Raw genomic sequence first — 17,501 nt, 5'->3', positions numbered from 1 at the left:
TTTAGCACAGCTACGATCAACTCGGAATGACCCCCAATATCCCCACTATGTACTAAGGGGGTCATTCCGAGTTGTTCGCTCGTTATTTTTTTCTCGCAACGGAGCGATTAGTCGCTAATGCGCATGCGCAATGTCCGCAGTGCGACTGCGCCAAGTAAATTTGCTATGCAGTTAGGTATTTTACTCACGGCATTACGAGGTTTTTTCTTCGTTCTGGCGATCGTAGTGTGATTGACAGGAAGTGGGTGTTACTGGGCGGAAACTGGCCGTTTTATGGGTGTGTGCGAAAAAACGCTACCGTTTCTGGGAAAAACGCGGGAGTGGCTGGAGAAACGGGGGAGTGTCTGGGCGAACGCTGGGTGTGTTTGTGACGTCAAACCAGGAACGACTCTGACTGAACTGATCGCAGATGCCGAGTAAGTCTGGAGCTACTCAGAAACTGCTAAGAACTGTCTATTCGCAATTCTGCTAATCTTTCGTTCGCAATTTTGATAAGCTAAGATTCACTCCCAGTAGGCGGCGGCTTAGCGTGTGTAAAGCTGCTAAAAGCAGCTTGCGAGCGAACAACTCGGAATGACCCCCTAAGTGAGACCTGCAGGGACCACACTCCCTGGGAGTTACATCACCGGCAGTTTTTCACAAACGCACGCGCGCACCGCCAGTTTGTGGAATCGGAGCCGGCATCTGGCGGAGGCTGCAACAGAGAGATCACTAGATCTCTTTCCTGCTACTATGCCTCCATAGGATTTTCAGAGTTTGGTACATTGGGTAATAGTCCCCGTTGAAAATAAAGACTGTGGGAGGGGAGGTTAGGGTTAGGCTGTGGGAGGGGAGGTTAGGGTTAGGCTGTGGAAGGGCAGGGTTATGTTTAGTGATGAGCGGGTTCGGTTCCTCGGAATCCGAACCCCCCCGAACTTCACCCAATTTACACGTTTCCGAAGCAGATTCGAATCTTCCCGCCTTGCTCGGTTAACCCGAGCGCGCCCGAACGTCATCATCCCGCTGTCGGATTCTCGCGAGATTCGGATTCTATATAAGGAGCCGCGCGTCGCCGCCATTTTTCACTCGTGCATTGGAAATGATAGTGAGAGGACGTGGCTGGCGTCCTCTCAGTTTTATTCAGGTGGCTGCAAATATCTGTGCTCACTGCTTTATTGTGGGGACTGGGGACCAGCAGTATTATATAGGAGGAGTACAGTGCAGAGTTTTGCTGACCAGTGACCACCAGTATTATACGTTCTCTGTCTGAAAAACGCTCTATATCTGTGCTCAGTGTGCTGCATATATCTGTGCTCACACTGTTTTATTGTAGGGACTGGGGACCAGCAGTATTATATAGGAGGAGTACAGTGCAGAGTTTTGCTGACCAGTGACCACCAGTATTATACGTTCTCTGCCTGAAAAACACTCCATATCTGTGCTCAGTGTGCTGCATATATCTGTGCTCACACTGCTTTATTGTAGGGACTGGGGACCAGCAGTATTATATAGGAGGAGTACAGTGCAGAGTTTTGCTGACCAGTGACCACCAGTATTATACGTTCTCTGCCTGAAAAACGCTCCATATCTGTGCTGCATTGTAGTATATAGTAGGAGTACAGTGCATAATTTTGCTGACCACCAGTATATAATATATAGCAGTACGGTACAGTAGGCCACTGCTCTACCTGGGTGGTAGTCATGTGACCGCCGGTCGGCTGACCGACAGTCACATGACCTCCTCCGTGAGCCCGATGGCTCACTATCCCGATGGTCGGCATGCCGACCAACAGGGACTATTTCCACTCGTGGGTGTCCACGACACCCATAGAGTGGGAATAGAACCCGTGGCGACCGCAGGTCGCCACCGAGCCCGCAGCGTGGCAAGCGCAGCGAGCCCGCAAGGGGCTTGCTGCACTCGCCCTTCCCGCCGGGATCCCGGAGTCGGTATGCTGCCGGGATCCCGGCGTCGGTAAGGTGACCGGCGGTCAGGAGAACGCCGGTCACCCGTACTCCCGCCGGTACACCCCTCTACCCCTCTACCTACCTCTGTGTCAACAAGTATACTATCCATCCATACCTGTGGTGCATTTCTCACACACAAGGCCATTAACCAAACTACACCAACGTACATCACTTTGCTTATCACAAAATATCTCCCAACCCGACCTCTGCGCTCTTCACAAGACCTGCGTCTCTCATCCACACTCATTACTCGCTCCCACTCACGACTGCAGGACTTTCATCGGGCTGCACCCACTCTGTGGAATGCCCTACCACACACAATAAGACTCTCCTCTAGTCTCCAAACCTTCAAGCGTTCCCTCAAAACTCACCTCTTTAGGCAAGCGTATCAAATTCCTGAACCGCCCACATAACTTTCATAAACCTTGCTATCAAATTACATCCACTCTGTACAGTCCACACATATCCTCACATGTCTTCTCATTCTATGCAATAGATAGCACCTTTCCTTATGTACATATGCCTATAGATTGTAAGCTTGCGAGCAGGGCCTTCCTACCTCTATGACTGTTATCACCCAGTTTGTAATTGTTATTTCAAATTGTAAAGCGCAACGGAATTTGCTGCGCTATATAAGAAACTGTTAATAAATAAATAAAATAAATAAATTTCAGTTGTGCGCAGTATATATAGTAGTAGGCCATTGCTATTGATATATTACTGGCATATAATTCCACACATTTAAAAATGGAGAACAAAAATGTGGAGGGTAAAATAGGGAAAGATCAAGATCCACTTCCACCTCGTGCTGAAGCTGCTGCCACTAGTCATGGCCGAGACGATGAAATGCCATCAACGTCGTCTGCCAAGGCCGATGCCCAATGTCATAGTAGCGAGCATGTAAAATCCAAAAAACAAAAGTTCAGTAAAATGACCCAAAAAGCAAAATTAAAAGCGTCTGAGGAGAAGCGTAAACTTGCCAATATGCCATTTACGACACGGAGTGGCAAGGAACGGCTGAGGCCCTGGCCTATGTTCATGGCTAGTGGTTCAGCTTCACATGAGGATGGAAGCGCTCATCCTCTCGCTAGAAAACTGCAGTGCCACTCCTAGATGGGCCAGGTGTTTGTGTCGGTCACTTGGGTCACACTTAGCTTAGTCACACAGCTACCTCATTGCGCCTCTTTTTTTCTTTGCTTCATGTGCTGTTTGGGGACTATTTTTTTGAAGTGCCATCCTGTCTGACACTGCAGTGCCACTCCTAGATGGGCCAGGTGTTTGTGTCGGCCACTTGGGTCGCTTAGCTTAGTCACACAGCTACCTCATTGCGCCTCTTTTTTTCTTTGCATCATGTGCTGTTTGGGGACTATTTTTTTGAAGTGCCATCCTGTCTGACACTGCAGTGCCACTCCTAGATGGGCCAGGTGTTTGTTTCGGCCACTTGGGTCGCTTAGCTTAGTCATCCAGCGACCTCGGTGCAAATTTTAGGACTAAAAATAATATTGTGAGGTGTGAGGTGTTCAGAATAGACTGGAAATGATTGGAAATTATGGTTATTGAGGTTAATAATACTACGGGATCAAAATGACCCCCAAATTCTATGATTTAAGCTGTTTTTGAGGGGTTTTTGTAAAAAAAAAACCCGAATCCAAAACACACCCGAATCCGACAAAAAAAATTCAGGGAGGTTTTGCCAAAACGCGTCCGAATCCAAAACACGGCCGCGGAACCGAATCCAAAACCAAAACACAAAACCCGAAAAATGTCCGGTGCACATCACTAGTTATGTTGAAGAGGGAGGATTAGGGTTAGGCTATGGGAGAGGAGGGTAGGCTGTGGGGGAGGGCAGGGTTAGGTTGCAGGGGGAGGATTAGGGTTAGGCAGTGGGAGGGGAGAGAATTGGTTAGGCTGTGGGAGGGGAGGGTTAGGTTGCAGAGGGAGGATTAGGGTTAGGCTGTGGGAGGGCAAGGTTAGGGTTAGGCAGTGGGAGGGGAGAGTTAGGGTTAGGCTGTGGGAGGGGAGGGTTAGGTTGCAGCGGGAGGGTTAGGCTGTGGGAGGGGAGGGTTAGGCTGTGGGAGCGGAGGTTAGGGTTAGGCTGTGGGAGGGGAGGGTTAGGGTTAGGCTGTGGGAGGGGAGGGTTAGGTTGCAGGGGGAGGGATAGGGTTAGGCTGTGGGAGGGGAGGGTTAGGTTGCAGGGGGAGGGTTAGGGTTAGGCTGTGGGAGGGGAGGGTTAGGGTTAGGCTGTGGGAGGGCAGGGTTAGGTTACAGGGGGAGGGTTAGGGTTAGGCTATGGGAGAGGAGGTTAGGCTGTGGGGGAGGTTAGGGTTAGGCTTCGGGAGGGGGTGTTAGAATGAGGCTGTGGGCAGGAGAGTTAAGCTAGGTACACACTAGCGAGATTTCAGCAGGAAAAATCTCCTACTTCGGGCAATGTGTACCTGTGATTGCGCGCTCCCGCAGGTCACTAGCGACGTCTTCTGGTTGGCCCTGCTGCAGGGCCATGGAAGACATCACTAGCGACCTAGTGCTATGGATTAGATATAGGGAGAGAAATAGTCACTGGAACACAGCAGCATCACAGGTTTGCAGCAGAAATGACTGTTACAGCACCAATGGGACCCGGAGGGAAGACGCTGGCGCTGCTTCTGCCGCCAGGAGAAGGTAAGAAACCACTAGACCACCAGGGACGGATTGTAGACATTTCATCTGGTCAACATATCATCCTGGTAGCCATGATGAATGTCAACATGCTACACGTCGACCGTTTGACCCCGTCGACCAATCATTCCACACTCTTTTCTCTCCAAGCCTAAAACTTCCTTATGCATCGTTTTCAGAGCACATTTATATATATATATATATATATATATATATATATATGTGTTCATGCAAAATGTGCTCAACTCTACATCTGATTGTAAAGCGCACTGGACTAAGCGAGCGCTGTATAAATAGATGCTCATAATTAGGCTCACCATACTACTGTAAGCCAGGACGTTATGTATTACGCAGGTTCTGTGGCTGATTAAAACCAGGTGAAATACAGGCTTGAAGACAACCAGCCACAGAACCTGTGTAAGTCATCAGACAGCCGGCATGCAAAACACTTGAATCCCCCCCCCCCCCCACATAGGTGAGGAGCAGCGTTAGGCTTTTATTAGATAGGATTATTATTATTACCGTTGGAAATAGTAGCAGATAAGGGTCACTTCTCTGCATTGAACACAATAATATATTTACAGCACACTGCAGATCTCGTGTCATGTGACTACAGGTACCTCGTTACCTGGTAGTAGGTGGCGTTTTCCTTTAAGTACAGCCTATACTGGGTTACAATGACTGTCCGGCACTAAAGGCGTTTTATTGCTGCCCCTCTTTATGACTATGCAGCAGTACAGAGCAGAGAACATTACCGAGGACCATTTATCCTCTGCTGTAAATGTTATATCTCTCATTTTGCCTCTCGCACAGCCCTGTAGTATATTGGCGGAGCTGTAAAAACAGATGAGGCTGCTCTGTATTCATTAAGCTGGTCGGAACACGGTGAATCACATGGAAACGACACAATATCAGTGAGCGCTGGGAATGAATCGATGTCATTGTAACGTTAGAGAGACTGTGGGGGCATCGCTGCTACAAAAATATGCTCTAATAGATACATTTCTGGAATTCTTCCGGATCCTTTTAAGTGGCGGCATCTGTCGGCTTCGCACAATCCTGCCACTTTGGCAGGGAAAACAGATCAGACAGCTTGAGAGTTGTTTGTGAAGAAAGCGCGGGGCATGCAAAGTGGTCTTACTGGGATTTGTTAGTCACTAAAATCTCTCTCCGCTGCCAAATACATGCCCTGCCCTGCACCCTGTATTAAATGATGGAAAACGTTTCCGTATTAATTAGGTTGATGATTTTACAATCTTGGAGAGCTCAATAGACCACACTGATAAAACGTGCCTCATGCCTCGTACCATAGTACGTCATTAGGAGCTAGTGAACTGGTTTAAAATAAATTTGTCTGTGCTGGGTATAGGTGATGACCCGTGTACATTTCAATGCCCAGTGGGAGGGTATGTAGCCCCATTATCCAAACACGATTGTAATGTCACTTAAAACATATTGGGGCAGATGTATTAACCTGGAGAAGGCATAAGGAAGTGATAAACCAGTGATAAGTGCAACGTGATAAACGCACCAGTCAATCAGCTCCAATATGTAAATTTACAGTTAGGAGCTGATTGGTTGGTGCGTTTATCACCTTGCACTTATCACTGGTTTATCACTTCCTTATGCCTTCTCCAGCTTAATACATCTGCCCCATTATCTGTGTTTCTCCAATTTAGCTTTAAATATGCTCCTTTATCAGAACGTTTAAAGTTAGGATGTGCGGTTATAGTGCTGTGGCAGTATCACCAGAGAGGGCGCTGGTGAGCAGCATATTCTGTGTGGGACAGGGGGGATCCGCCCACACAGAGAAGAAAAGGAGTGTGTAATTACACCTAGAGGCTGCCCTTTGCAATTGCATAGAGCCCAGGGGAGGCTGGAGGACAGTCAGACAGCCCAGGTGGGACTGCAGTCGGAGACCAATGTGGGCTGGGAAGCCACTGGTGGCTAGGAAGCATGGGCTCAGACCTACAAGAGGTAGAGAGAACCCTAAAACTCTGAAGACTGTGAAACTGCATTTGTGGAGCTGGGGCAGCCAGCCAAGATCCTGTGTTACCTGCAAGGAAGCAGCGCAGACAGTGAGGCTGAATATGAGTAGGCCAGAGCCTATAATACCTGCAAGGAAGCAGCGCATACAGTGAGGCTGAATATGAGTAGGCCGGAGTCTATATTACCTGCAAGGAAGCAGCGCAGACAGTGAGGCTGAATATGAGTAGGCCAGAGGCTATAATACCTGCAAGGAAGCAGCGCATACAGTGAGGCTGAATATGAGTAGGCCGGAGTCTATATTACCTGCAAGGAAGCAGCGCAGACAGTGAGGCTGAATATGAGTAGGCCGGAGTCTATATTACCTGCAAGAAAGCAGCGCATACAGTGAGGCTGATTATGTGTAGGCCAGAGCCTATATTACCTGCAAGAAAGCAGCGCAGACAGTGAGGCTGGATATGAGTAGGCCAGAGCCTATATTACCTGCAAGGAAGCAGCGCAGACAGTGAGGCTGAATATGAGTAGGCCGGAGCCTATATTACCTGCAAGGAAGCAGCGCATACAGTGAGGCTGAATATGAGTAGGCCAGAGCCTATATTACCTGCAAGGAAGCAGCGCATACAGTGAGGCTGAATATGAGTAGGCCAGAGCCTATATTACCTGCAAAGAAGCAGCGCATACAGTGAGGCTGAATATGAGTAGGCCGGAGCCTATATTACCTTCAAGGAAGCAGCGCATACAGTGAGGCTGAATATGAGTAGGCCGGAGCCTATAATACCTGCAAGGAAGCAGCGCACACGGGCCCTCATTCCGAGTTGTTCGTTTGCTAGCTGCTTTTAGCAGCATTGCACACGCTAAGCCGCCGCCCTCTGGGAGTGCATCTTAGCTTAGCAGAATTGCGAACAAAAGATTTGCAGAATTGCGAATAGAAATTTCTTAGCAGTTTCTGAGTAGCTCCAGACTTACTCTGCCATTGCGATCAGTTCAGTCAGTTTCGTTCCTGGTTTGACGTCACAAACACACCCAGCGTTCGCCCAGACACTCCCCCGTTTCTTCAGACACGCCCGCGTTTTTCCCTGAAACGCCAGCGTTTTTTCGCACACGCCCATAAAACGGCCAGTTTCCGCCCAGAAACACCCACTTCCTGTCAATCACACTCCGATCACCAGAACGAAGAAATTTCTTCGTTAAGCCGTGAGTAAAATACCAAACTTTTTAGCAAATTTACTTGGCGCAGATGCACTGCGAACATTGCGCATGCGCAGTTTGCGTCAAATCGCTCCGTTGCGAAAAAAACTAACGAGCGAACAACTCGGAATGATGGCCACAGTGAGGCTGAATATGAGTAGGCCGGAGCCTATATTACCTGCAAGGATGCATCGCAGACAGTGAGGCTGAATATGAGTAGACCAGAACCTATATTACCTGCAAGGAAGTAGTGCAGACAGTGAGGCTGAATATGAGTAGGCCAGAACCTATATTACCTGCAAGGAAGTAGTGCAGACAGTGAGGCTGAATATGAGTAGGCTAGAACCTATATTACCTGCAAGGAAGCAGTGCAGACAGTGAGGCTGAATATGAGTAGGCCGGAGCCTATATTACCTGCAAGGAAGCAGGGACTGGATACGTGTGAGCAGCTGTGGCAGTCAAGCCAGGCCAGGCTAACTATACCTGTGAGAGACAGGTCTGGAAAGACTTTGAGGGATTTTTGTCTTTGCAGATTAGCTGCCCAAGTGAAGTGCGTTATTTGCCCTCTATGGGCTAGGTGTTTATTATTGTGTTCCTGATTTTATGCTGACTGTAAAGCACTATTTCATTTACTTACCTTAAAAGTTGTGCGTGAATTCTGAATTAGCACATAAACACTGCACCAAAACACCCCTCTACCAGCTAATTACCCCATACTATTACAACACTTTAATTAGCAGTACAACCGCATTGTGATGTTCACAATTCAGGCGTACATCTTTGCTGCAATCACACCAAACAGCCCCCAATTTAGGTCCCACAAAACTCTTCTAGCGCCGGACGTCTCTTTTTGCATTTTCTTTGGCAAAAATGCAACGCAATGTGGCTAGGACGCACAAGGAGACTATACTGAGTAATGTTATAACTTGTATATCTGTGTGCAACTGAGTCTCTAACTCTGTACACGAAGTACTAGAATGCAGCAGCTGTTCTCCAATACAAGTTCTGTTCTGCTCCTTATACAAACTCCGCCACACACAGTATACAGGGGTCATATATCATATTAATCAGCACAGTTGTCTGGTGCATACTCGTCGCAGAGCGTTGCTAATTGTAAAAAAAAGACAGAGTTGCACGGAACCTGGCGACTCACTCACGCCAGGCATCTTGTGCTGCATGGTGTATCGAGGCCGGATGTAAGAGGATGCATCTGTATTATAAAACTTGATACGACATCAGCACAATCGCTAAGACCATAGGGCAGGTAAGTTTTTGTTCACGTCCCTCCATCTGTAAAAGTGAAAATGTTTTTGGGATGTAGGTTTGGAAGGTAGGACAGGGGAGAGCCTGGTCTGAGGAGGGGTCTGAGGAGGGGTCTGAGGAGGCATGGCACAATGGGAGCAATAGATAAAGGACGGAATGTGAGGTGTGAGGTTTGGTAAAAAGTGGCGCAGAGAGGTTGAGCTGGTGTGTATCTAGTTATGGGGTTAGTAGGAAGCATTGGTGAGGGCCATGCACGTGAGTATACGCACCTTCAGGTGACTTCTGCAGGGAAGGGGAAGAACATGAAGAGAGGAGCGGTGGATGAGGGGCAAAGGAAGAGGAAGATGAGCCTCGACCCTGCATTCTGCACAGATTGAAGAGGGGAAAGGCAGTAGATGGGAAGGCCAGTGAGCAGGAGGTTGCAGTAGTTCAAGTGGGTGACGAGAGAGTGGACCTGGGTTGTGGGTAGGTCCTGAGTGAGAAAGGTGCAGATTATTACTAAGGTTGGTAAGGAGGAGGTAACAGACCTGTGAGAGAGGGGTTCTAAAGCTGTGTGACTGCAGAATGGGGGAATAAGATCTAAGGGAAGACACTGATAAATAGATCCACCTCACAGCACAGAAAAGTAGGACTGCGCAGGTACCTATACACCTAGGGGGTCATTCCGAGTTGATCGCTCGCTGCCGATTTTCGCAGTGCAGCGATCAGGTGAAAAAACGGCATTTCTGCGCATGTGTATGCCCCGCAATGCGCACGCGCGACGTACGGGTACAAAGCTCTTTGTGGTTGTGCTCAGGTTCTAGCGAAGTTTTACTTCGCACTGACGGCAGCAAGAAGATTGACAGGAAGGGGGCGTTACTGGGTGTCAGGGAGTGTTTGTGAAAACACAGGCGTGTCTGAAAAAATGCAGGCATGGCTGGGCGTTCGCTGGGCGAACGTCAAATCCGGACACGAATAGGTTGAAGTGATCGCAAGTGCTGAGTAGGGTCAGAGCTACTCTGAAACTGCACAAACTGTTTTTGCAGAGCTCGGCTGCACAGGCGTTCACACTTCTGCTAAGCTTAAATATACACTCCCCAGTGGGCGGCGGCATAGCGTTTTCACGGCTGCTAAAACTAGCTAGCGAGCGATCAACTCGGAATGACCCCCCATAGATCATAAACTGACAACTGCAGACAGAGGCACTGCGGAGAGTAACCAGTATAAAGAAGAGACACATACACACAGGGAATAACATCCAGCACACAGTGTGATTGTGTAGTGTAGAGTGTTCATTACACAATCACTATCAGGACCAACATGCATTGATCAGGGACAGAACTACACAGAAGGAGACTCCTTGGAAATGGACGGAAGCTGCCGGCTCTGATCATTGTGTGACGGAGATACACATTGTAATAAGAACGTACCTGTTTCCAATGGGTCCTTTAAACTTTGAGTCAAACTTCCTTGGCTCACCTACAATACAGAACAACAATGGTTAATATTAATAATAACAATAATATAAATATTTGTGTTCTGGTGGGTTTGGGAAACATGTGTCGGCTCACTATAACTTGGCTCCCATACTCTGGCAAGGTATGCTGGTACTTATGGTTCTACATCAGCTGGACTGCCACAGGATGCACAAGGGAAAGTACACACTGCAGTCTGTTATACATTTTGAAGGGCATGCCCATAAGGAACACAGCTCTTCTGTATATATAATATACATCTGCATACCATCTGTGTATCTCATTGAGAGGAAAACAGTTTCTGCATTGAGGAACATTAGACTGGAATGGAACGAGAAGCACAAATCACATATAGACATAAATCTGTACCTTCATATTCCCTACAATTGTTTTATTGTCACAGCCGTCTAGAGGTGTTTAGCACGCAGAGAATGTATAGATATCTGTGGAGAGTGTAACATGTGTGACTGCCACCCAACACCAGGAGAACATTACACTCAGACGGTACATAATAAGCGACATGAATGTGACATACATTCCTATATTAGGTGAGTAATGATGTAATCACCTGTCTGACAGGCATGGTGATGTCACCTTAGTCACATAAATCAACGTGAAAACATTCAGTGCTGGAATGGATAATTATCAGTGAAGGCAAAACACGCCTGGATATAAAGATCATCTCATACAAGTAAATTATCTATTATACAAAAAACATTCAACCTACGGTAATAAGACAATTGGAATCTCATATAGAGGTTAATTTATTAAAAATCTTTTTGTGTACCAGCTTGATAGCAGCCTCATCATTTTACTTACTATGTGCTGCTGGGGACCCTGCTCCTCCCACTATATAACTCTCAGTCTGTGGCTTCCTGCTGCCTCCATTCCCCTCCTCACATCATGTCACTACCCCTGTCACATGCAGCCCTGTCCTCACTAACATATCACTCATCTCCTGATATACTCTGTGCTGCTGGGGATCCTGCTCCTCCCACTATATAAATCTCAGTCTGTGGCTTCCTGCTGCCTCCATTCCCCTCCTCACATCATGTCACTGCCCCTGTCACATGCAGCCCTGTCCTCACTGACACATCACTCATCTCCTGATATACTCTGTGCTGCTGGAGACCCTGCTCCTCCCACTATATAACTCTCAGTCTGTGACTTCCTGCTGCCTCCATTCCCCTCCTCACATCATATCACTGCCCCTGTCACATGCAGCCCTGTCCTCACTGACACATCACTCATCTCCTGATATACTCTGTGCTGCTGGGGACCCTGCTCCTCCCACTATATAACTCTCAGTCTGTGGCTTCCTGCTGCCTCCATTCCCCTCCTCACATCATGTCACTGCCCCTGTCACATGCAGCCCTGTCCTCACTGACACATCACTCATCTCCTGATATACTCTGTGCTGCTGGGGATCCTGCTCCTCACACTATATAACTCTCAGTCTGTGGCTTCCTGCTGCCTCCATTCCCCTCCTCACATCATGTCACTGCCCCTGTCACATGCAGCCCTGTCCTCACTGACACATCACTCATCTCCTGATATACTCTGTGCTGCTGGGGATCCTGCTCCTCACACTATATAACTCTCAGCCTGTGGCTTCCTGCTGCCCCCATTCCCCTCCTCACATCATGTCACTGCCCGTCACATGCAGCCCTGTCCTCACTGATACATCTCTCATCTCCTGATATACTCTGTGCTGCTGGGGACCCTGCTCCTCCCACTATATAACTCTCAGTCTGTGGCTTCCTGCTGCCTCCATTCCTCTCCTCACATCATGTCACTGCCCCTGTCACATGCAGCCCTGTCCTCACTGACACATCACTCATCTCCTGATATACTCTGTGCTGCTGGGGATCCTGCTCCTCACACTATATAACTCTCAGCCTGTGGCTTCCTGCTGCCTCCATTCCCCTACTCACATCATGTCACTGCCTCTGTCACATTCAGCCCTGTCCTCACTGACACATCACTCATCTCCTGATATACTCTGTGCTGCTGGGGACCTGCTCTTCCCATTATATAACTCTCAGTCTGTGGCTTCCTGCTGTCTTCAGTCCCCTCCTCACATTATGTCACTGCCCCTGTCACATGCAGCCCCTTCCTCAGTAACACATCACTCATCTCCTGATATACTCTGTGCTGCTGGGGACCCTGCTCCTCCCACTATATAACTGTCAGTCTGTGGCTTCCTGCTGTCTCCATTCCCCTTCTCACATCATGTCACTGCCCCTGTCACATGCAGCCCTGTCCTCACTAACACACCACTCATCTCCTGATATACTCTGTGCTGCTGGGGACCCTGCTCCTCCCACTATATAACTCTCAGTCTGTGGCTTCCTGCTGCCTCCATTCCCCTCCTCACATCATGTCACTGCCCCTGTCACATGCAGCCCTGTCCTCACTGACACATCACTCATCTCCTGATATACTCTGTGCTGCTGGGGACCCTGCTCCTCCCACTATATAACTCTCAGTCTGTGGCTTCCTGCTGCCTCCATTCCCCTCCTCACATCATGTCACTGCCCCTGTCACATGCAGCACTGTCCTCACTGACACATCACTCATCTCCTGATATACTCTGTGCTGCTGGGGACCCTGCTCCTCCCACTATATAACTCTTATGATTTCGATTACGATTGGGAACGGTAACCTGTGCCGAGCGCAGCGGTAGTGTAGTGAGGCACCTTGCCCGAAACATGGCGAGCGGACGCTGTGCACTAATTGGGGTTCCCGGTCACTCTACGTAGAAAACGACAAAAAAAACAACAACTCATGTCGACCTTTTTCCATGTCGGCCTTTTGTCCATGTCGGCCTAAGGTGTGTCAAGCAATTGGTGTCGACCTTTTCGGTGTCGACCTGGAGTCCCAGACCCGATAAGACAGTGTCTAGATAAACAGTCAATTGACACCATATGATCGACAGGTATTAATTAGATCGAGTAAGGGACTCAGGGTCGACAGTGTCTAGGTCAACACCTATTGGTCGACAGTGGCTAGGTCGACACAGCCATTAGGTTGACATGAACAAGGTTAACATGAACAAAGGTCGACATGAGTTTTTCATGTTTTTTTGGTGTCGTTTTCTTCGTAAAGTGACCGGGAACCCCAATTAGTGCACCGTGTCCCCTCGCATCTTCGGGTTACCGTTTCCAACTCGTAGTCCACGTGGATCGTAAAGTATGAAAAAGTTCAAAAAAATTAAATAAAATGTGAAAAACCCATGTCGACCTTGTTCATGTTGACCTAGTGGTTGTGTTGATCTATTTCTAGTGTTGACCTTTTCACTGTCGACCAATGGGTGTCGACCGAAGTGGTGTCGACCCGGAGTCCAGATACCATTAGATCGACAGGGTGAATAGGTAAAAGGTACAGGTCGACATAGCAATGGTCGACACAAGTTTTTCAAGGGGAGGGAGGGTCACATTTTTGGAATCTCTTGCTTGGCTTACCATCCACGCGGACTACGATTGGGAATAGTAACCTGTGACGAGCGCAGCGGTATCGGAGGCGAAGCACCTTGCCCAGAACGTTGTGAGCGAAACGAGCCGGCGACGGTCTACGTTACCACTAACTGAGGTCACAGGTATTGAGACATACACGATACCAAAATAAAAAAAGAAACTTGTGTCGACCCTCTTTGTGTTGACCTTTTGACCCTGTCGACATTTTGTGCTGTATAACTTTTACCCGTCGAACGTTTGACCCTGTTGACCGAATGCCTGTCGATCATATTGGGTGGGTGTAATGGAGTCCGAGATTGCAGGGCTCAGGGCTGTTGAGACAGCAACAGGGCCCGTGTGGTGAAGGTGGCACGGCCAAATCTGGGTGGCGTGTCCATGTACCCTCTGGAATAAAACATAATGGCAAACACTATACGTAGAGCTGGGCAGCAGTGTTGTGCTTAAAAGGGGGAAGTTTGTGCCCCCCTAGCTGCTGGCCCAGCCCCTGCCATGACACTCCCAGAAAACGGTCATTACCACCCACAAGCGGCCTCTTCCTGTCAATCAGCATGCAAATGGCTGAGCGATTAGAATTTTCGCACCAGCCTGTCACTGACTGTGGATGCCTGTCATTGTTTGCCGACGCGCGTGCGTACACATGCGCAGTTAATACCTGATCGCTCGCTGTGCGAAAACACACAGCAGCGATCGGGTCTGAAGTGGCTCTAATAAAAGCTTTCTTCCAGCAACCGGTTTCATGTCAGGCCTCAAACAGGGACACCTGCGTGACCTGACGTTTGTTACAACCATAAAATACGCCTCATGTTTCCTAAATAACGTATAATCCGTTCTAGGAAGTTCTTACAACTTGTTCTTCTCATTTGGGTTCCCGGGGAGGAGTATAATGGAAATGAGCCTGGAGTCCATGTATCCATGCTTTTTGGGATAGTGTACATATTGGGGTGTAGTACAGTATGCCGGCGCTCGGGCTCCCGGCGACCAGCATACCGGCGCCGGGAGCCCGACCGCCGGCATACCGACAGCGTGCCGAACGCAAAGGAGCCCCTTGCGGGCTCGCTGCGCTCGCCACGCTGCGGGCACGGTGGCGCGCTACGTGCGCCACACTATTTTATTCTCCCTCCAGGGGGGTCGTGGACCCCCACGAGGGAGAATAGTTGTCGGTATGCCGGGTGTCGGGATTCCGGCGCCGGTATACTGTGCGCCGGGATCCCGACATTCGGCATACAGAAGACCACCCTACATATTGTACTACCATTAACTCAATGCCTAAGAAGACCATAGATGTTATCATTTTCCCACCACATAAACCAAGTAAGGTGCCGTCACTTTTACTATTGGCCGGCTGTATCGCGTGCAGGGAAATAATCTCACACCTGCTATGATAAGTAATACAAATATCATGCTACTTTGTGCTTTCCGGAAAGACGGAACTCGCTACGTCCTCCATGACATTATCTCGTCCTTGACTATGACAGACCCAAAGTTTTGCCATTAATGATAATAACTTCGATCATATTTGAAGCCTCATTCAGATCCCCGCCCGGGACATCCAGAGAAGAGGGATCCCACCCGGGACATCCAGAGAAGAGGGATCCCACCCGGGACATCCAGAGAAGAGGGATCCCAACCGGGACATCCAGAGAAGAGGGATCCCAACCGGGACATCCAGAGAAGAGGGATCCCACCCGGGACATCCAGAGAAGAGGGATCCCACCCGGGATATCCAGAGAAGAGGGATCCCACCCGGGACATCCAGAGAAGAGGGATCCCAACCGGGACATCCAGAGAAGAGGGATCCCAACCAGGACATCCAGAGAAGAGGGATCCCACCCGGGACATCCAGAGAAGAGGGATCCCACCCGGGACATCCAGAGAAGAGGGATCCCACCCGGGACATCCAGAGAAGAGGGATCCCACCCTGGACATCCAGAGAAGAGGGATTCCAACCGGGACATCCAGAGAAGAGGGATCCCACCCGGGACATCCAGAGAAGAGGGATCCCACCCGGGACATCCAGAGAAGAGGGATCAGAGAAGAGGGATCCCACCCGGGACATCCAGAGAAGAGGGATCCCAACCAGGACATCCAGAGAAGAGGGATCCCAACCGGGACATCCAGAGAAGGGGGATCCCACCCGGGACATCCAGAGAAGAGGGATCCCACCCGGGACATCCAGAGAAGAGGGATCCCAACCAGGACATCCAGAGAAGAGGGATCCCAACCGGGACATCCAGAGAAGGGGGATCCCACCCGGGACATCCAGAGAAGAGGGATCCCACCCGGGACATCCAGAGAAGAGGGATCCCAACCGGGACATCCAGAGAAGAGGGATCCCACCCGGGACATCCAGAGAAGAGGGATCAGAGAAGAGGGATCCCACCCGGGACATCCAGAGAAGAGGGATCCCAACCAGGACATCCAGAGAAGAGGGATCCCAACCGGGACATCCAGAGAAGGGGGATCCCACCCGGGACATCCAGAGAAGAGGGATCCCACCCGGGACATCCAGAGAAGAGGGATCCCAACCGGGACATCTAGAGAAGAGGGATCCCACCCGGGACATACAGAGAAGAGGGATCCCACCCGGGAAAGTGTACTTGTGTTGTTTAAGAAAGTTATTTCCTTTATTAACATATTCAAAAATATAGAATCAGTGTAATCAGGGTGTGTTGTTACTTTGTGCCCCATCACCCTGATCTAAGCCCTTGGCCTTGCTTTCCCTCTCTCCTTCACTACCACCTTCTATCCACAAAAAACCCAAAACAATTATATTGCTTCTTATTGAGAATCTGTTTCTTAAGACATGTACAGTACATACGACGCGATGCGCCGTACAGCCCGACATTTACTATTTGACGGGGCCGGCGATATAGCCAATGGGGGTCATTCAGACCTGATCGCACGCTAGGTTTTTTCGCTGCGCTGCGATCAGGTCAGAACTGAGCATACATATGCACCGCAATGCGCAGGCGCGTCGCACAGGTACAAAGCGGATCGTTGCTGAGCGATGGATTTAACAAAGATTCCATTCGCACGGGCGATCGCAAGGAGATTGACAGGAAGAAGGCGTTTGTGGGTGGCAACTGACCGTTTTCTGGGAGTGGTTGGAAAAACGCAGGCGTGTCCAAGCGCTTGCAGGGCGGGTGTCTGATGTCAATTCCGGGACCGGACAAGCTGATGTGATCGCAGCGGCTGAGTAAGTCCTGAGCTACTCAGAAACTGCACAAAACCTTTTTGTACCGCTCGGCTGCACATGCGTTCGCACACTTGCACAGCTAAAATACACTCCCCTGTAGGCGGCGACTATCTGATCGCAGCGCTGCAAAAAATAGCTGGCGAGCGATCAGGTTTGAATTAGGCCAATGTTGGGCTGGCTGCACAGTCTATTTTTTCTTGCGATGACGATTCCGCGGGACTGCGCATCGGCATCGCAAGTTGTGTACACACGGTGCGATATGCACTAACTTTCCTTACGATTTTGACTATATAGTGCATATCGCACCGTGTGTACGCACCATTACATTATGACACATAT

The 17,501-nt window shown here is 49.3% G+C and overlaps 1 protein-coding gene across 1 annotated transcript in view; it reads right to left on the bottom strand.

Annotated features, from left to right (window-relative positions):
* Nucleotides 1-17,501, bottom strand: part of SLC44A5 (solute carrier family 44 member 5) — a 105,421-nt gene that overhangs the window by 78,927 nt on the left and 8,993 nt on the right. Inside the window, exon 2 of the mRNA XM_063939061.1 lies at nt 10,446-10,494. Within this exon, the coding sequence (XP_063795131.1) occupies nt 10,446-10,494 (49 nt within the window). The remainder of the gene's footprint in view (nt 1-10,445; nt 10,495-17,501) is intronic.

The sequence above is a fragment of the Pseudophryne corroboree genome, chromosome 9 (genome assembly GCF_028390025.1).
Source record: "Pseudophryne corroboree isolate aPseCor3 chromosome 9, aPseCor3.hap2, whole genome shotgun sequence".
Lineage (NCBI taxonomy): Eukaryota > Metazoa > Chordata > Amphibia > Anura > Myobatrachidae > Pseudophryne > Pseudophryne corroboree.
Note: the sequence above shows the minus strand (reverse complement) of the source record. Positions and strands in the feature narration are given on the sequence as shown.